At 39.8% G+C, this 20,092-nt stretch overlaps 1 protein-coding gene across 2 annotated transcripts in view; it reads right to left on the minus strand.

The window, feature by feature from the left end:
- LOC124803034 (probable phospholipid-transporting ATPase IIB) overlaps positions 1–20,092 on the minus strand; it is a 189,156-nt gene that overhangs the window by 101,813 nt on the left and 67,251 nt on the right. For both annotated transcript variants that reach the window (XM_047264146.1, XM_047264147.1), the window contains one exon: positions 14,423–14,752. In XM_047264146.1, the coding sequence (XP_047120102.1) occupies positions 14,423–14,752 (330 nt within the window). The remainder of the gene's footprint in view (positions 1–14,422; positions 14,753–20,092) is intronic.

Here is a 20,092-nt window from a genome sequence, read left to right on the forward strand (position 1 = left end):
GTACAAAGGGAGGAGGGTGGTTTGATCTGCTGCCTACTAAGTACTACTGAGGACATGTAGGGCATTGAGGGACCGCATACAGCATGCTGCCAGATAAGGCATGTGGGACGACCAAGAAAGTTTCCTATCAAGTACGAGCCCGAGGAATTTTGTACTTTCAACAAACGGAAGAGCAACAGGACCAAGATGTACAGACGGTGGAAGAAACCAATTGTGCTGCCAGAAATTCAAACATACAGTTTTGTCAGTGGAAAAACAAAAGCCATTGTCTATGCTCCACAAGTAAAGATGGTCACGACGTTGCTGACGATGCCGCTCAAGGAGACAAGTCCATGGAGAACTGCAACAGATGGCAAAATGGTCAACGAAAGAGGGACCGGACATGCCCAGTGGGAGACAGGTCATAATAGGGTTAATGGCAACAGCAAGGAGGACAATGCTTAGAAAAGAACCCTGAGGCACATAGTTTTCCTGGATAAAGGTGTCCGACAAGGCAGAACCCACACATACCTTGAAAGCTCAAGTTTTAAAAATTCCTGAAGGAAACTGAAGCGCCACATGTAGAGAGTACTGAGGATACCAATCCTCCAGCAGGCTTTCTCCGAATTGAAAAACATGGTCAAAGTCTGGAATCTTCGCAGAAAACCATTCATAACATGGGTAGACGAAGTGACGGATGGTCAACTGCAGAATGGCACCCTCAAAATCCACACTGTGTAGTGGTTAGTATATTGCGAGACTGTAGCCCCCATACCTGCCGGGCATGAAACATATGATCCATCACCTTGAAAACACAGCTGGTGAGAGAAATGGGGAGGTAGCTAGAAGGAAGGTGTTTGTCCTTACTGGGGTTACGTATGGGTATGACACTGGCTTCACACCAACATCCGGGAAATGTGCCCTCTGCCCAGATTTGATTGTATGTATGAAGCAGAAAGTGCTTGCCCACCAGAGGAAGATGCAACAGCTGAATGTGAACATCACCTGACCCTGGGATGAAGGATCGGGATGAAGTGAGAGTGTGATCTAGCTCCCTCGTAGTAAATGCGACATTGTAGCACTCACAATTCTGAGAAGAGAAGGGTATTGCCCAAGCCGCCTCCGCTCATTTCTGATGGAGGAAAGCAGGGTGACAATGGGAAGCCTGAAATCTCCACAAAATGGCATCTCAAGGTGTTGGAGACAGCAATAGTGTCCACTACGACATTGTCTGCTACTGAAAGGCTGGAAATTGGAGAATGGATCTTGGTCTCAGAGAGCTCTTGAAGGTTGGCCCACATGACCAAAGAGGGAGTGGAACTGTTAAAAGAACCAGTGAATGAAAAATAGCTATCTTTTTTGCTATCCCAAAGAATGCGAGGACACTGTGCACGCAACTGTTTATAATCTATATAGTTTGGCGCCATAGAATGATGGTTAAAAAACACGGAGAGCACTTCTCCACATGCAAACCGTGTTGCAGCACACCTCACTCCACCAATGGACCGGGACACAGTGTGGTAAATAAAGTTGAACATTCTGCGGAGGTAAGGATACCGTTGGTAATGTATATTATCTGGTCGTCACAACTTGGAAAATGTTGTTTGTCGAAGGTTGCCAGGGAGAAGTAAAGCCTCCAGTTGGTCTTAGAAGGCTGCAATTTGGGTTTGCACTTAGGTTGGGTAGGAGTCAGCAATTGGACAGCACATGGGAAATGGTCACACGATTATAAGTGAGAGAGAATGGGCCACTAAAGACAACAGGCAAGCTGGGTAGTGCAGAATGAGAGGTACAGATGAGAACAGGTATGCATGGAGTCTGAAAGGAATGAGGGTACTCCTTGCTAAGGCAGATGAGGTTGAGATGATTGCAAAGGTCAGCCAAAAGGGCACCTCTGACAGGTTCTGGGAGAGCCCCAAAGGGAATGGTGCACATTAAAGTCACTGAGCAGCAAAAAGAGGTGAGGGAGTTGCCCAGAAAGTTGGAGGAAGTCTGCCCTGGTGACAGAGGGACACGAATGGTACAAATGGAAAAGGTGAAGTGAGGAATAAAAATGCGGACTACAACAGCTTGCAGCCAGGTGTTCAGTGATATGGTGTAACTATAAATGTCATCCCGGATGAACAGCATGACTCCCCCCAAGAGATTGAATGCTGTCCTTGGAGGGGAAGGTCAAAGCGGTCCAGAAAGAAATCCGACAGGTCAAGGTGGTCTTGACAACACAATTTTGTTTTCTGGAGGCAGAGAACAAGTGGATGCTGTGATTCCAAGAGCAGCCATAATTCCTCACTGTTGGATCAAAAGCTGTGAACATTCCATTGGAAGAGACTCATGATGAGGAAAGTGGTGTCCCCTCGGTGGCTGCCAAGTGCCAGCCTTCAAAGACTCTCTTCCTTTCAGAAATGAGAGAGAGTGATCTATTTTACATGGTAAAAGAACTTTCTAAAGCTAAGATCGCATAAATGTATGTTTATTTTCAACAACCGGTTTCGACAGACTTCACTGTCGTTTTGAGGTCTTCAAAATTTTTGTTATAAAACATGTTTGTTGTGAGATGGAACTTGCACCAAGTTGGCATGTTAGTGGAGGATCCAGCAAGATCTAGAAGGGCGTCGGCATTCTCCCTCGGTCGGTCTGCGGAGTCCAGGGCACACTGGTGACATTGAGGTCAGCTAGGTGAGGGTATCACATGGTGACACCACTGAAGAGCATCTCCGAGTCAGTGCAGGAGAAGACCATCTGTGCTTGTTTGATTTCTTGGAGCCTTTGTGGTTGGCAGAGGCAATTCAGATGTTTGTTGGCTGCAGGAGGGTAAAAAATCTTCACAGGAGTACTCCTCCTGTCCTTTCCGACCTGCCAGTTGTGTAGCAGGTGAGTTCACCACGTGAGGCACTAGTTGTGTGAACCGTGTGCATTTCATTGTACATGGTGATTTTTCGGATGCAACAACCATGTGTGAGTACTATATATGCTAACATGGTCTTGTACGCAAGGTACTTTGGGACTGTAAACATTTTATTACTTACAAATCTTTGTATGATGTGCTACATTTTATCCACTAACATAGAAACTTGGTGCAAGTTCCATCTCACAACAAACATGTTTTATAACAAAAATTTTGAAGACCTGGAAACGACAGCGAAGTCTGTCGAAACCGGTTGTTGTAAATAAACATACATTTATGCGATCTTAGCTTTAGAAAGTTCTTTTACCGTGTAAAATAGATCACTCTCTCTCATTTCTGAAAATGAGAAAATTCAATCTAAGAGCATAAAAGTTTAAGGGGCTCAGTGGAGAAGTACACAAAAAATTGTACTGATTTAATAAAATGTTTTTGCTGTGGAACTATTTATCCAATTATTGAATGACACTTGTATAAATCTCAAACCACTTTGATTGTTGAGTTTTTCATCAGTAGACTTGCTTTACATCAGCCCATATATCTTTATTTGAAGGATACTGTGCTACTGATATTATTGATACTCAAAGAACCACATCTGGAATTCACAATCTTACATAAAACTGTGTATTTAGTGGCAAAATTGCTGAGCACCTATTCTGGAAGTTTCCTATTAGGTACTATTCAGAGTGGCATGTGTCTGCATATCATGATGTATCAACAAAACCTATAATGGAGGAAAGCTTATAGTAAAATCTAAGGCAGAACACGGCCTTAGAAAAGTGTTGAAGTCCACAATCTGCTCTGTGTTCAAAAGATACAGTTCTGCTTATTGAATGCAGGTCTCTAAAATTGGTCCCTGTATATATAGAGGCAGAGCATGCTGTGTGCATTGAAGTCATCATAGATTATAAATTCTCCCCCACCCCCTCCATGATTTATGGACTTTGCCGTTGGTGGGGAGGCCTGCGTACCTCAGCGATAGAGACAGCTGTACAGCAGGTGCAACCACAATTGAGGGGTATCTGTTGAGAGGCCAGACAAATGTGTGGTTCCTGAAGAAGGGCAGCAGCCTTTTCAGTAGTTAGAGGGGCAACAGTCTGGATGATTGACTGATCTGGCCTTGTAACATTAACCAAAACAGGTTTGCTATGCTGGTACTGCAAACAACTGAAAGCAAGGGGAAACTGCAGCCGTAATTTTTCCCGAGGGCATCGAGCTTTACTGTGTGATTAAATGATGATGGCGTCCTCTTGGGTAAAATATTCCGGATATAAAATAGTCCCCAATTTGGATCTCCGAGTGGGGACTGCACACAAGGACGTCGTTATCAGGAGAAAGAAAACTGGCGTTCTATAGATCAGAGAAGGGAATGTCAGATCCCTTAGCTGGGCAGGTAGGTTTGAAAATTTAAAAAGGAAATGGATATGTTAAAGTTAGATATAGTGGGAATTTGTGAAGTTCAGTGGCAGGAGAAACAAGACTTCTGGTCAGGTGAGTACGGGGTTGTAAATACAAAATCAAATAGTGCTAATGCAGGAGTAAGTTAAATAATGAATAAAAAAATAGGATTACGGGTAAGCTGATATGAACAGCATAGTGAATGCATTATTGTAGCCAAGATAGACACGAAGCACATGCCTACCACAATAGTACAAGATTATAAACCAACTAGCTCCACAGATGACAAAGAGATTGAAGAAAGGTATGATGAGACAAAGAAATTATTCAGACAGTGAAGGGAAATGAACATTTAATAGTCATGGGGGACTGGAATTTGATAGTAGGAAAAAGGAGAGAAGGAAAAGTAGTAGGTGAGTATGGAATGGGGGTAAGGAATGAAAGAGGAAGCCGCCTGGTAGAATTTTGCACAGAGCACAACTTAATCACAGCTAACACTTGGTTTAAGAATCATGAAAGCAGGTTATGTATGTGGAAGAGGCCTGGAGACACTGGAAGGTTTCAGATAGATCATATAATGGGAAGACAGAGATTTAGGAACCAGGTTTTAAATTTTAAGACTTTTCCAGGGGCAGATGTGGACTCTGACCACAATCTGTTGGTTATGAACTGTACATTAAAACTGAAGAAAACTGCAAAAAGGTGGGAATTTAAGAATATGGGACCTGGATAAACTGAAACAACCAGAGCTTGTAGAGAATTTCAGACAAAGAAGAATGGGTATCTTTGAGAGATGAAATATTGAAGGTGATCAAGTAGGTAGAAAGACAAGGGCTAGTACAAATCCTTAGGTCACAGAAGAGATACTAAATTTAATTGACGAAAGGAGAAAATACAAAAATGCAAGACAAGAAACAGGCAAAAAGGAGTACCAACGTCTCAAAAATGAGATCGACAGGCAGTGCCAAATGGCTAGAGGACAAATGTAAGGATGTAGAGGAATATATCATTAGGGATAAAATAGATACTGCCTACAGGAAAATTAAAGACACCTTTGGAGAAAAGAGAACCACTTCTATGAATATCAAGAACTCAGATGGAAAACCAGAGCTAAGCAAGGAAGGGAAATCAGAAAGGTGGAAGGAGTATATAAAGGGTCTATACAAGGGCGATGTACTTGAGGGCAATATTGTTGAAATGGAAGAGGGTGTAGGTGAAGACGTAATGGGAGATATGATACTGCATGAAGAATCTGACAGAGCACTGGAAGACCTAAGTTGAAACATGGCCCTGGGAGTAGACAACATTCCATTAGAGCTACTGATAGCCTTGAGAGAGCCAGTCATGACAAAACTCTTCAATTTGGTGAGCAAGATGTGTGAGACAAGCAAAATACCTTCAGACTTCAAGCAGAATATAATAATTCCAATTTCAAAGAAGGCAAGTGCTGACACGCATGAAAATTACCAAACTATCAGTTTAATAAATCACAGCTACTAACACGAATTCTTTACAGATAAATGTAAAAACTGATAGAAGCCGACCTCGGGGAAGATCAGTTTGGATTTCCTGGAAATGGTGGAACACGAGGCAATACTGACCCTACGACTTATCTTAGAAGATAGATAAAAAAAAGAAAGACAACAAACCTATGTTTCTAGCATTTGTAGGCTTAGAGAAAGCTTTTGAAATTGTTGACGGGAATGCTCTCTTTCAAATTCTGAAGGTGGCAGGGGCGAAATACTGGGTCGAAAGGCTATTTACAATTTTTACAGAAACCGGATGGCAGTCATAAGTGTCTAGGGGCATGAAAGGGAAACAGTGGTTCGGAAGGGAGTGAGACAGGGTTGTAGCCTATCCCCAATGTTATTCTATCTGTATCCTGAGCAAGCGGTAAAGGAAACAATAGAAAAACTCGGAGTAGGAATTAAAATCCATGGAGAAGATATAAAATCTTTGAGGTTCGCCGATGACATTGTAATTCTGTCAGAGGCAGCAAAGGATCTGGAAGAGCAGCTGAACCAAATGGATAGTTTCTTGAAAGGAGGATACAAGACAAATATCAACAAAAACAGAACGAGGATAATGGAATGTAGTAGAATTAAATCAGGTGATACTGAGGGAATTAGATTAGGAAATGAGACACTTAAAGTAGTAGATGAGTTTTGCTATTTGGGGAGCAAAATAACTGATGATGGTTGAAATAGAGAGGATACAAGATGTAGACTGTCAATGGCAAGGAAAGCATTTCTGATGAAGAGAAATTTGTTAAAATTGAGTGTAGATTTAAAATGTCACAAAGTCTTTTCTGAAAGTATTTGTATGGAGTGTAGCCCTGTATGGAAGTGAAACATGGACAATAAATAGTTTAGACAAGACAAGAATAGAAGCTTTCAAAACGTGGTGCTACAGAAGAATGCTGAAGATTAGATGGGTACATCACATAACTAACAAGGAGGTACTGAACAGAATTGGGGAGAAGAGGAATTTGGGGCACAACTTGACTAGAAGATGGGATCAGTTGGTAGCACATGTTCTAAGGGACTAATGGATCACCAATTTAGTACTGGAGGGCAGCATAGAGGGAGACCAAGAGATTAATGCACTAAGCAGATTCAGAAGGTTGCAGTAGGTAATTGGAGATGAAAAAGCTTGCACAGGATAGAGTAGCATGGAGATCTGCATCAAACCAGCCTCTCAACTGAAGACCACAACAACAACAACAACAACAAAAACAACAACAGATTATAAATAATGAGGAAATTTCTAAAACGAGATTTTGGAAAGTTTAATTTTGTTGGCTGGTAAAGCAATTTACTCTCATTATACAGGGTGATTCAAAATTCCTATTACAGGTTTCTAAGGGTTGTACATGAGGCCTGATAGTTGGAATTTTGATAAGGAACCCATGTTCAGAAAGGTACCATTTGGAAAACATTTTCAAATCTTCCACTTCACAGTATGCACAAAAGCTGATAACAGGATGCCTTCATCAGGCCCTGTTGTAGTTATGACAGCATATAACCGCTTCCTCTGACTACAACAACAGCTGCGAGAAATTTGTATGTTCACAACTAGGAGGGTTAACTGTAGTGCTCCACAGATGCACTGCACTCTTTACTTTGAAGAGGACGTTCTTCATCATGTAGAAGAGAACCTGAAGACAAGTACTTGAAACACTGCCCCGTCATGTGCTCCTGCAGCACACAGACCAGTCTGTCTGTCTCTAGCATGTATTTACAATAAAGTGTGAGGTCTGAAAGTGATCCAATCCTCAAACTGATTTTACATGCCAATGGAACATTTCCGGACATAGGTTCCTTATCAAAACTTCACCTACTAAGTCTTCTCTATAATCCCTAGAAGCCTGTAATAGGAATTCTGAATCACAGAACAGTGATACAGCTTCTACTTGAATGTCAATGATGAGGAGGGAAACATGGAACAATACTGACCAACCCCCATCACTTCTGTGATGGCTACAATGGTAAATCTTCCAAATAAACCTTTTGCAACCAGTTGACTCTTAGTTCAAACATTAGTTTCCCCATATTTGGAACCATATAATCAAAGATATTTTATTTGATCCTTTCACATTTTCATTAAGACAAGGAAACAGTTAACAAGGTAGGTGATTGAGGAGCTTTTTTACTTATATTTCCTTCAGTGCAGATTCTGGTGATTTTGTAACTGCAAACAACATAGTTGACTCCTTTCAGTTGACCAGTTGTGCTTGAACTATGAACTATGATATGGAATACTCTTATCTGTAGTCAACACATTTTTCTAAAGGACTATCACTGGTAAGTGCACTTTCAGCTATACAAATTCATGGCAGCATCAGTTGGAACAGTTGGCTGTAGCTGTTCTGAGAAAAAATAATGGTTTTTCTGTGTTTAAAATACTGTATTTACTTTGAGAACTTCATTATGTGTATTTTCATTTCATCTATACACTTGGAGAAGTTTGTATGTTGCGAACACAATTTCAATAACACATCATTTGTGTTTGAGATAGTGAATATTAGTGACCTTTTACTATTAGTGATTTTCTGTTCTGTTCCACTTGTGTGTGGGGTGAGAGAATGTTCTCTAATCTCTCTTACTCTCACAAGCCCTATACAAGATACCTCTGGAGGCAGCAGAACAGGATCCACCAACTATTGAGCTTCTCGGTTAGACTACTGTATGAACTACACTAGTCAGTTAAGATCCCAACAGCATATCTCTGCATTTGTTTGATATCTGCAGTTATGCATACTTGACAAGAATCAAAACAATAGAGAAGTAATTGAGAATTTGTCATACATGCATCAGTGTGTAGATGCAATACACTTTCTCAGAAGCTGCCCCCCACCCTACCCCCAACAATCTAACACTTCATTCCTCTTTTCAACAACTGATTTTACATATTCATTCTTTTCTTATCACTTTGAGGTGTTATCCCTAAATTTTTAAACAATTTTTCGGACTCCAAAAGTTCATCATTTCCATAATGACCCGAGTTCTTTCTCTTTGTTATGGGTGTTATGTAATTATCAATATTTAAAGGGAGCATTCACTCATTACACCAGTAATGTCATGTTATTCAGCAATTGCAACTGACTGCCATAATCACCGTTTGAGAAGATGGAGCTGGCTCCTGCATAGACAGGCTGTATTTCCTGTAAATGGGATGCCCTGCTGCCTCGAAGGATGATTGTTTTCGACACATGTTTCCATACACACTTTATTCGTCTGCTGTGCACCAAAAACACTGGAGATTTTACAGGGTATCAGGAGAAAAATAAACTGCAGATGGAAACCTGTGCCCCAAACCATCACAGAGGCAACAGAGCATCACATTCATAGGAGACAAGGCTTGTCTACGCAGCAGCTAGCTCCATCTTCTCCACTGACAATGTGGCAATCAGTTCAATCTCTGGATAACAAACACCACTTTGAGATGCTCTGCCCATGATCAGTAAACATACAAGGTCATGTTTGCTGCCGAATAGGTGGCTTAGTGGTAGCCGCCAGCCCCTATAACTTCGACATTCAGTAGCGTTGTTGGATGAAATTTCCAGACACAATTTTATCCTCAATTTGGCTTCTACAACCCATCAAAGCTTGTTGGTATTGTTTTGTAATGTCTCTGTGTGTGTGTGTGTGGGGGGGGGGGGGGGGGGCGGGGGAGGAAGGGGGGGGGGGGGGGAGCTGGTCCCATCAAATTTCCTATGTTCACAATGTTAACTTACACCTGATTTTGAGTTCACATTTTTATAATTTTCCTGTGATTTATGCTTTATGAACGAATTTTCATGGAGAAAAGAACTGATGTAGCTGATGTAAATGACGATGGCAGTCACATAATGTTTACGAACATTAGTGGTAATGTCTCTTGACACCAGGACCTTCTACTCAGCAGATCTGAACTGGTAAAAGACTGAACAATCCGTGAGTTTATCTGCTGCTGCTGCTGCTGCTGCTGCAGCTACAGCCAAGTGCTACTCGACTACTCGGTGTGATGGGTGTAGGGAGTAAATAGCTTTGTTTGAATAATAAAGGCATCATGACCAGTCACCACTAATTCCAAACAGTCTCTACTGTGCATGTGCAGCTTCGTGATTTTTGTTATCATCTTGGCACCTTTGTGTTATTCGAACCATATTTAGTGTGTCTCGTTGTTTGGCCACTTGTAGTGCTAGCTTGCTAGCTTTGATCACTTTGCATCACTCAAATGTTTTTGGTTTTTAACACAGCATCAATTACATCTGTTTCATGCTTAGCAAGACGTGTTTCGAGAATTTATTCTCGTTGTCAAGTGTAAATATTTACGTAAGTATTCTCTGCGATGTTTCAAAAATAATGTGAGTCATAGTTTGCCTGTGTGTCATTTTCTACATAACTGAGAAGACACGGTATCTGATAACCTCAAAAAGATGATTACAGTACAGGAAACACAGAACAATACATATGCAAACACCACACAAAACATTTATACTTGACAACGACAATAAATTCTCAAAACGTGTCATGCTAAGGTTGAAAAGATATGTTAACTGGTGCAGTGTTTCATTATTTACATAATGAATGACAGCAGCAAGCTTTCCAATAACATCAATTATGATGTTCGAAATAAAGTCAAAAGTTTCAACTTCCCAGACAGTTAGCAGTTCTAGTTACATCAGTGGTTTTATTGAATAATAAACCATAATTAGATAATAAACAAGTCCCTGACAAGTATTTTGCTGACTATTATGTACATATATCAAACAATGTGCAAAAATGCAAGAGGGGATGCTTAAGACATTATTTCCCACATTCTACACCACTTTTTTCAACTCATTTGAAAAGTGTAAAAGCAGAGTTTCACTGTATATATAGGGTGGTCAGAATCAGTATGAATAGTTTATAAGGGTGTTGCAGTGTAGGTTGTGCTGAGAAATAACTGTTAAGAGAGAGAGAGAGAGAGAGAGAGAGAGAGAGAGAGAGAGAGAGAGAGGGGAAAAAAATAAAAATAAAAAAATAAATAAATATATATACTGTGCTGTTTCTGTGTTAATTAGCAGTGAAGATAGCTGTTGTGCATGCAAATTCAAGCAGCCTGCCAGAGACAGTGTCACCACACATTCTTCGTTTGCATTCCAAAAGTGAACAAGATAGCAATACAAAAATTGGACATGGGACAGTAAGAAGGATCGAAACCAAGCCAAAGGCTGAGCAGTCTCGAGTGCTATCATTTATGCAATTAGAACAACCGATTTATGCAATTAGAACAACCGATACTAATTGCATCTGGTGGGTCACTTGAAATTGCATGTGCAATGGCCTAATTGGCTAACTTCAATGCTAATTAACTAGTAAACAGCATGACATATCAAACTTTTTCTTCATCATTATTTCTCAGCAGATCCTACCCATCAACATCCTTGCAAGCTTTTCAGTCTATTTCAGAGCACCCTGTACATAAGGCAGATATGTATTTTCTAGGATTCATGGTGTATTAAGCATAACATCCAACACAAATTCCACTGGGGTATAGTGCCTTCATTTTCTGTAAGTCTTAATTGGTTTTCATTACTGGTATCCTCTATTTAACACTTAGAACGGAACATCCATCAGAGAGACAGATATGGTTTACATTTTTTCCTCTACAGGCACTGAAAATAGCCCTATGGTTGTAGCAAGTTACAAGAGTCTCATTTGGTATTTCGTCATATTGCAGTGAAGGTCTTATGCATCGTCATGCCAATTTATTGAACAAAACTTGTTTCCATTCCAGACCCACACCACTTCACGGGCAGATGTTTCAGGTAAGAGCAAAAATTCACCCACCCACAGACTGATGTTCATGAACTCGCACTATTGTGCCTCACAGGCAGATAATCCAATTATTTCTTTAAGTTCTTTTACATGACATTTCTAATTACCTTATTACAATAAAGGTTAATTTATGCTATAGTGAGTTTGTTTAAAGGAATTTGGAGTGAATAACTTTGTTAATAAAATCACAGCTACCAAATTACTTATATTTAAGTGCAGTTTCAGTTCTTTTTAGCATGGTTCTCTTTCTTTATAAATTACAATATTACTTGTTTGAAATGTTTTCTATATCTAGGCATGTACTTTACGATCTATAAATTTTGATTTGATTTATTGTGACTCTTTCATTTTGCTATTGTTTCTTGGTTATTTGATAGTTTATAAAGTTAGGCAGGTTCTCTTTTTACAACTCTTCATTAATTACAGTCAACAAGGAATTCCTAGCATCTATTGGTTCCTAACTCATGCCGTTTGTTTAAAGTGTAATGGCTGGAAAAATACCTGCAAATGTCTCTAACAGAAACAGATGAATTATGCATATGCTGGAGGAGAATTTTTCTGAAGACCCTGACTCTACAGCGATTTACATATTCCTGATGAAAGCGATCTGTCAATGGTAGGCCACTACACCGGCCAAAATATCCGAAAACGAACTGGTTGAGAATATTTTATATGAAGAGACTACAACTATTATTACTAAAATCAGCATGAACAAGCTGAAAATAAAAGAGCAATCTCAATTCTGATCATAATGTGCCAGATACTACGAACGTGGAATGTGACCCTTCAAGTTTGCTACGTGTTCCAAATTCCTCTGTTAATTTATCTCAGAACTATCCAAATAACTGTTCATTATTTCTGTATAGCTAAAATATTATACATGAGTGACAAAACTTTGTTTGAGACTGATGGATTTTCCTTCTGAAATTGAATAAAAAATTAAAATCTTTATATAGCGGAGATGCTGAGCCGCGATAGACACAATAAAAAGAATCACACACTCATAGCTTTTGGCCATTAAGGCCTTTGTCAGCAGTAGACACACACACACACACACACACACACACACACACATATACACAAGCACAACTTGAACACACATCTGCAGTCTCAGAGAGTGTAGTTTTAGCTTTCTGAGACTGCAGATGTGTGTGCAAGTTGTGCTTGCGTGTGTGTGTGTGTGTGTGTGTGTGTGTGTGTGTGTGTGTCTACTCCTGACAAAGGCCTTAATGGCTGAAAGCTATGAGTGTGTGAATCTTTTTATTGTGCCTATCACGGTTCGGCATCTCCGCTATATGGTGAGTAGCAACTTTCCTTCTCTAGTATTGTTACATTCCATCCTAGATTTTCCATTGTTTGATTAAATTAAAATCTGAGTTTCAACATGTATTTAATTCAATTTTAAATTTTCAGATATATCCCAGTGTTCAACAATGTCTTAATATACATCAGAAAAAGGTAATATTCGCCTCGCAGGCAGACATTAAAACTCCCTACCCACCTCCAAGGCAGACATTCACAAGAATGCACTGTAAAATGATGTTCCTATCTAAGTGTTAAGTATCACTCACCTGTGGACCTATGCACAAATTGAATGTGGTACAGTAATATTCTGTTTTTATATGTGGAATTTAATATTTTAGCTTTCTGACTGTTGTCTTCAGTTTTAACATCAGACTTACTTACAAGGGTCTGAATAAAAGGTTCAGATCTGTTAATCAGCTCTACATATGGCCTGTCTATCACTCCTACCAAACACAGAAACTCTCCCAACTTTCTTGATTCTTACACATTTGGACTGTCCGACTATTAACTAATCAGCTGATTTCATGATTCCTACTATATTTTGTACAACTTTATGTATGTAAACAGGTGGTAGCGCTTCCCGTTTGACAACAAGGAAAACTATTCTCAGAAACTTTCTATTTTCTGTATTACACTATAGTTACTTCTGACGTGTCACATAAAAAGGCTGTTTCCTTTTGTTTTTAAGTAGATGGTGTTACTCTCCTAACCTGCAGAAATTGTCTGAAAACATTAGTATAATGAGAATCTACGTAAATGAAAGAATCAAATCAAAACAGAGCCCTGTATGCATGGCAAGTCTAAATGGGAGGCAACAGACTTCCCAGAAGTTGCTCACTAATTAGAGCTTCCCTTGAGCACATTCATGACTATGAAGTTAATCTTCTTTCTTCTCCTTTTAGTAAATAAAATGGAAAAGCAGTATGTATCTGTCCACAAAACAGGTAAAGTTCCCCAGTCTTCAACATGCACACAATGTTCCTCCATCATGTCTTACAAAGAAAACTGAAACACCTGAGGGCATTTGCAATGTTCTAAATACAGTTTTTGCCGGCCTCAAGCTCGAAATCCCTTGGCTCATGACATGCATACCTGATTGTTACTGGCCAAGATCCACTGGAAGAACGTACATCTCATGTAAAATTCAGTTCCTTTTAAAAATAAGTATGTACAAAATTGATATCCCATGCACCTATTAAGATATTTTTGTGTTCAATATGCAATACACATACAATACTTTGCTAACAGTCTCTAATGAAGTTAAGTTGTTAAACGTCTGAATACGCCATAAGACAACACTAGTACCGGAAACTTGTGTCAAATATGAATTATCAAGCACAGTAGGCTTTCTTGGCAAGTTACACTCATGAAACCTTATAGTCACAACCAAGTAACATTTCTGTAAAGATAGAAATATTCTAGACAATTGTTTCTCCCCACGACTTAATAAAATACAATGAGGAGCAACTTCCAACTGTTTGTGAGCCACAGTGTACTACAACTTAAGATGCTTCAATAGTTCATTTCCTTTTACCTCATCTGGGCTAGAGGCCTGGTACACACAACTCTGCTGATTCTTCTGCCAATAATGCTGATCTGCTTCTGTCTGACTCTCAACTGATACAGGGCTTTCCAGTGAGCTACCAGCTACTGCTTCTGGTTCTTCCTCCCACACAGGTGTCACGTTATGGCAGAGTGCCACAGCCTTGACTGCTTCCTGCACCCGAGTCACCTCCGAGCGTCGCACTTTTGTTCCAGAAACCGATCCAGATGTACCTAGCGGCATTAGCAGCACTTCACGAGTTGGAGAAGGGCCATCTGACTGCTGATGCTGGGAATATGCTGTTTTCAAGTGTGATGCCACCTGAAATTGGTGGACATGACAAATAATATAATGTTTAATAAAGAAAGTCAAGAATCATATGAATACACAAAAGAGATACATATGCATGTGGTTGTACAAATCAGGGTGTTAAATGATGTCATGAGTGTCCATATCTTATTTATGCATAACACACATTGTCAACACATTCATCTATGAAATTAAACACATGAACTTACTTCGATATATGTAACAGACAAGAACATAAATGCACATAAAAATCAATGAAACAGAACACATCCTGATTAGCCAGCAAAATAAAACTCTGAAAACACTCTTTGGCAAGTCTATGTTTTGTAGCAATGAAGTCAACAATGAAGTGTATGAGCTGACTACCATGTAATAAACAACAATCTCATTTAATCATAATCATATCAAATGTTTTCTCAACTAAGCATGTTTTATTCCATCACATGATTTTCCAACTGGGCAGGGACACTGTCTTTGGTAGAATAATACCTCCCCTGTTGTTGTTGTTGTTGTGGTCTTCAGTCCTGAGCCTGGTTTGATGCAGCTCTCCATGCTAATCTATCCTGTGCAAGCTCCTTCATCTCGCAGTACCTACTGCAACCTACATCCTTCTCAATCTGTTTAGTATATTCATCTCTTGGTCTCCCTCTACGATTTTTAACCTCCACACTGCCCTCCAATGCTAAATTTGTGTTCCCTTGATGCCTCAGGACATGTCCTACCAACCGATCCCTTCTTCTAGTCAAGTTGTGCCACAAACTTCTCTTCTCCCCAATCCTATTCAATACCTCCTCATTAGTTATGTGATCTATCCACCTAATCTTCAGCATTCTTCTGTAGCACCACATTTCGAAAGCTTCTATTCTCTTCTTGTCCAAACTATTTATTGTCCACTTCCATACATGGCTACACTCCATACAAATACTTTCAGAAACGACTTCCTGACACTTAAATCTATACTCGATGTTAACAAATTTCTCTTCTTCAGAAACGATTTCCTTGCCATTGCCAGTCTGCATTTTATATCCTCTCTACTTCGACCATCATCAGTTATTTTGCTCCCCAAATAGTAAAACTCCTTTACTACTTTAAGTGTCTCATTTCCTAATCTAATTCCTCAGCATCACCCAATTAATTATACTACATTCTATTATCCCTTTTTTTGCTTTTGTTGATGTTCATCTTATATCCTCCTTTGAAGACTGTTGATTCCGTTCAACTGCTCCTCCAGATCCTTTGCTGTCTCTGACAGAATTAAAATGTCATCAGCAAACCTCAAAGCTTTTATTTCTTCTCCATAGATTTTAATTCCTACTCCGAATTTTTCTTTTGTTTCCTTTATTGCTTGCTCAATATACAGATTGAATAACATCGGGGAGAGGCTACAACTCCGTCTCACTCCCTTCCCAACCACTGCTTCCCTTTCATGCCCCTCAACTCTTACAACTGCCATGTGGTTTCTGTACAAATTGTAAATAGCCTTTCGTTGAGTGTATTTTACCCCTGCCACCTTTAGAATTTGAAAGAGAGTATTCCAGTCAACATAGTCAAAAGTTTTCTCTAAGTCTACAAATGCTAGGTTTGCCTTTCCTTAATCTTTCTTCTACGATAAGTCGTAAGGTCAGTATTGCCTCACGTGTTCCAACATTTCTACGGAATCCAAACTGATCTTCCCCGAGGTCGGCTTCTACCAGTCTTTCCATTTGCCTGTAAATAATTCGCGTTAGTATTTTCCAGCTGTGGCTTATTAAACTGATAGTTCGGTAATTTTCACATCTGTCAACACCTGCTTTCTTTGGGATTGGAATTATTATATTCTTCTTGAAGTCTGAGGGTATTTTGACTGTCTCGTACATCTTGCTCACCAGATGGTAGTTTTGTCAGGACTGGCTCTCCCAAGGCCGTCAGTAGTTCTAATGGAATGTTGTCTACTCCCGGGGCCTTGTTTCGGCTCAGGTCTTTCAGTGCTCTGTCAAACTCTTCACACAGTATCGTATCTCCCATTTCATCTTCATCTACATCCTCTTCCATTTCCATAATATTGTCCTCAAGTACATCGCCCTTGTATAGACCCTCTATATACTCCTTCCACCTTTCTGTTTTCCCCTCTTTGCTTAGAACTGGGTTTCCATCTGAGCTCTTGATATTCATACAAGTGGCTCTCTTTTCTCCAAAGGTCTCTTTAATTTTCCTGTTGGCTGTATCTATCTTACCCCTAGTGAGATAAGCCTCTACATCCTTACAATTTGTCCCCTAGCCATGCCTGCTTAGCCATTTTGCACTTCCTGTCGATCTCATTTTTGAGACGTTTGTATTCCTTTTTGCCTGCTTCATTTACTGCATTTTTATATTTTCTCCTTTCATCAATTAAAATCAACATTTCTTCTGTTACCCAAGGATTTCTACTAGCCCTCGTCTTTTTACCTACTTGATCCTCTGCTGCCTTCACTACTTCATCCCTCAGAGTTACCCATTCTTCTTCTACTGTATTTTTTTCCCCCATTCCTGTCAATTGTTCCCTTATGCCGTCCCTGAAACTCTGGTTTAGTCAGTTTATCCAGGTCCCATATCCTTAAATTCCCACCTTTTTGCAATTTCTTCAGTTTTAATCTACAGTTCATAACCAACAGATTGTGGTCAGAGTCCACATCTGCCCCTGGAAAAGTCTTAAAATTTAAAACCTGGTTCCTAAATCTCTGTCTTCCCATTATATGATCTATCTGAAACCTTCCAGTGTCTCCAGGTCTCTTCCACATACATAACCTGCTTTCATGATTCTTAAACCAAGTGTTAGCTGTGATTATGTTGTGCTCTGTGCAAAATTCTACCAGGCGGCTTCCTCTTTCATTCCTTACCCCCATTCCATACTCACCTACTACTTTTCCTTCTCTCCTTTTTCCTACTATCAAATTCCAGTCCCCCATGACTATTAAATTTTCGTCTCCCTTCACTACCTGAATAATTTCTTTTATCTCATCATACATTTCTTCAATTTCTTCGTCATCTGCAGAGCTAGTTGGCATATAAACTTGTACTACTGTAGTAGGCATGGGCTTCGTGTCTATCTTGGCCACAATAATGCATTCACTATGCTGTTTATAGTAGCTTACCCGTACTCCTATTTTTTTATTCATTACTAAACCTACTCCTGCATTACCGCCATTTGATTTTGTATTTATAACCCTGTATTCACCTGACCAAAAGTCTTGTTCCTCCTGCCACCGAACTTCACTAATTCCCACTATGTTGTTGTTGTGGTCTTCAGTCCTGAGACTGGTCTGATGCAGCTCTCCATGCTACTCTATCCTGTGCAAGCTTCTTCATCTCCCAGTACCTACTGCAACCTACATCCTTCTGAATCTGCTTAGTGTATTCATCTCTTGGTCTCCCTCTACGATTTTTACCCTCCACGGTGCCCTCCAATGCTAAATTTGTGATCCCTCGATGCCTCAAAACATGTCCTACCAACCGATCCCTTCTTCTAGCCAAGTTGTGCCACAAACTTCTCTTCTCTCCCACCCTATTCAATACCTCCTCATTAGTTACATGATCTACCCACCTTATCTTCAGCATTCTTCTGTAGCACCACATTTCGAAAGCTTCTATTCTCTTCTTGTCCAAACTAGTTATCGTCCATGTTTCACTTCCATACATGGCTACACTCCATATAAATACTTTCAGAAACGACTTCCTGACACTTAAATCTATACTCGATGTTAACAAATTTCTCTTCTTGAGAAACGCTTTCCTTGCCATTGCCAGTCTACATTTTATATCCTCCCTACTTCGACCATCATCGGTTATTTTACTCCCTAAATAGCAAAACTCCTTTACTACTTTAAGTGTCTCATTTCCTAATCTAATTCCCTCAGCATCACCCGACTTAATTTGACTACATTCCATTATCCTCATTTTGCTTTTGTTGATGTTCATCTTATATCCTCCTTTCAAGACATTGTCCATTCCGTTCAACTGCTCTTCCAAGTCCTTTGCTGTCTCTGACAGAATTACAATGTCATCAGCGAACCTCAAAGTTTTTACTTCTTCTCCATGAATTTTAATACCTACTCCGAATTTTTCTTTTGTTTCCTTTTTGTTTCCCACTATATCTAACTTTAACCTATCCATTTCCCTTTTTAAATTTTCTAACCTACCTGCTCGATTAAGGGATCTGACATTCCACGCTCCGATCTGTAGAATGCCAGTTTTCTTTCTCCTGATAACGACGTCCTCTTTAGTAGTCCCTGCCTGGAGATCCGAATGGGGGACTATTTTACCTCCGGAATATTTTACCCAAGAGGATGCCATCATCATTTAACCATACAGTAAAGCTGCATGCCCTCGGGAAATATTACGGCTCTAGTTTCTCCTTGCTTTCAGCCGTTCGCAGTACCACAACAGCAAGGCCGTTTTGGTTAGTGTTACAAGGCCAGATCAGTCAATCATCCAGACTGTTGCCCCTGCAACTACTGAAAAGGCTGCTGCCCCTCTTCAGGAACCACACGTTTGTCTGGCTTCTCAACAGATACCCCTCCGTCGTGGTTGCACCTACGGTACAGCTATCTGTATCGTTGAGGCACGCAAGCCTCCCCACCAACAGCAAGGTCCATGGTTCATGGGGGGAGGTACCTCCCCTATCAGACCTTAATATTGTTCAGAAATGCTACATATTACTTCCGTACAACTCAAGATCTAAACAAATCTATTCATTTCAGAACTTTTATCTAATAATTCAAGTAAGGTTAGTAAATATTAATTAATAATGTTTGATGCAAACATAATGTACTAGTAATTACATTTGTTGAATGTTGAAAACAGGATTGTTCATCACCTTTTAAGGATTATCTGTTACGAAACTTTTGAATTTTTTCAATGGGAGAGGGGGAGGGAATGATATCAAACTGACAATTATTCCTAATATTGGATAAAGGTGTTAAGTAAATGAAGCATTTGTTTCCTGTCAGTAGTATGCTACCTACCAATTGCACACACTATAGCTTTCATTTACTTTTATAATCACCTTCAATGACAAAATGTCGCTCACTGTTATGTGCCAACTGCAGAAAAAAGAAATAGAACATCAAATTAAAAAAGAAACAAACTTGTGCATGCACGTATACAAACATGGACACACACACATAGTACGGAGCCAACAATAATAAACACGACCATGAGCATTCATACGGTAGTTTGTGGAGGGGGGGGGGGGGGGGGCTTTACCATGGGGTATGCAGTATTTTTAGCATTTTGGAAAATGAATGGCAACTATTCAGCATTCAAGCTTCCAAGGCTAAAAGTGTGACGGTGGTTTAATAAGCCTGGTAATAAAACAAGAAAAAAAATTTGTTTCAT

The sequence above is a fragment of the Schistocerca piceifrons genome, chromosome 6 (assembly GCF_021461385.2).
Source record: "Schistocerca piceifrons isolate TAMUIC-IGC-003096 chromosome 6, iqSchPice1.1, whole genome shotgun sequence".
Lineage (NCBI taxonomy): Eukaryota > Metazoa > Arthropoda > Insecta > Orthoptera > Acrididae > Schistocerca > Schistocerca piceifrons.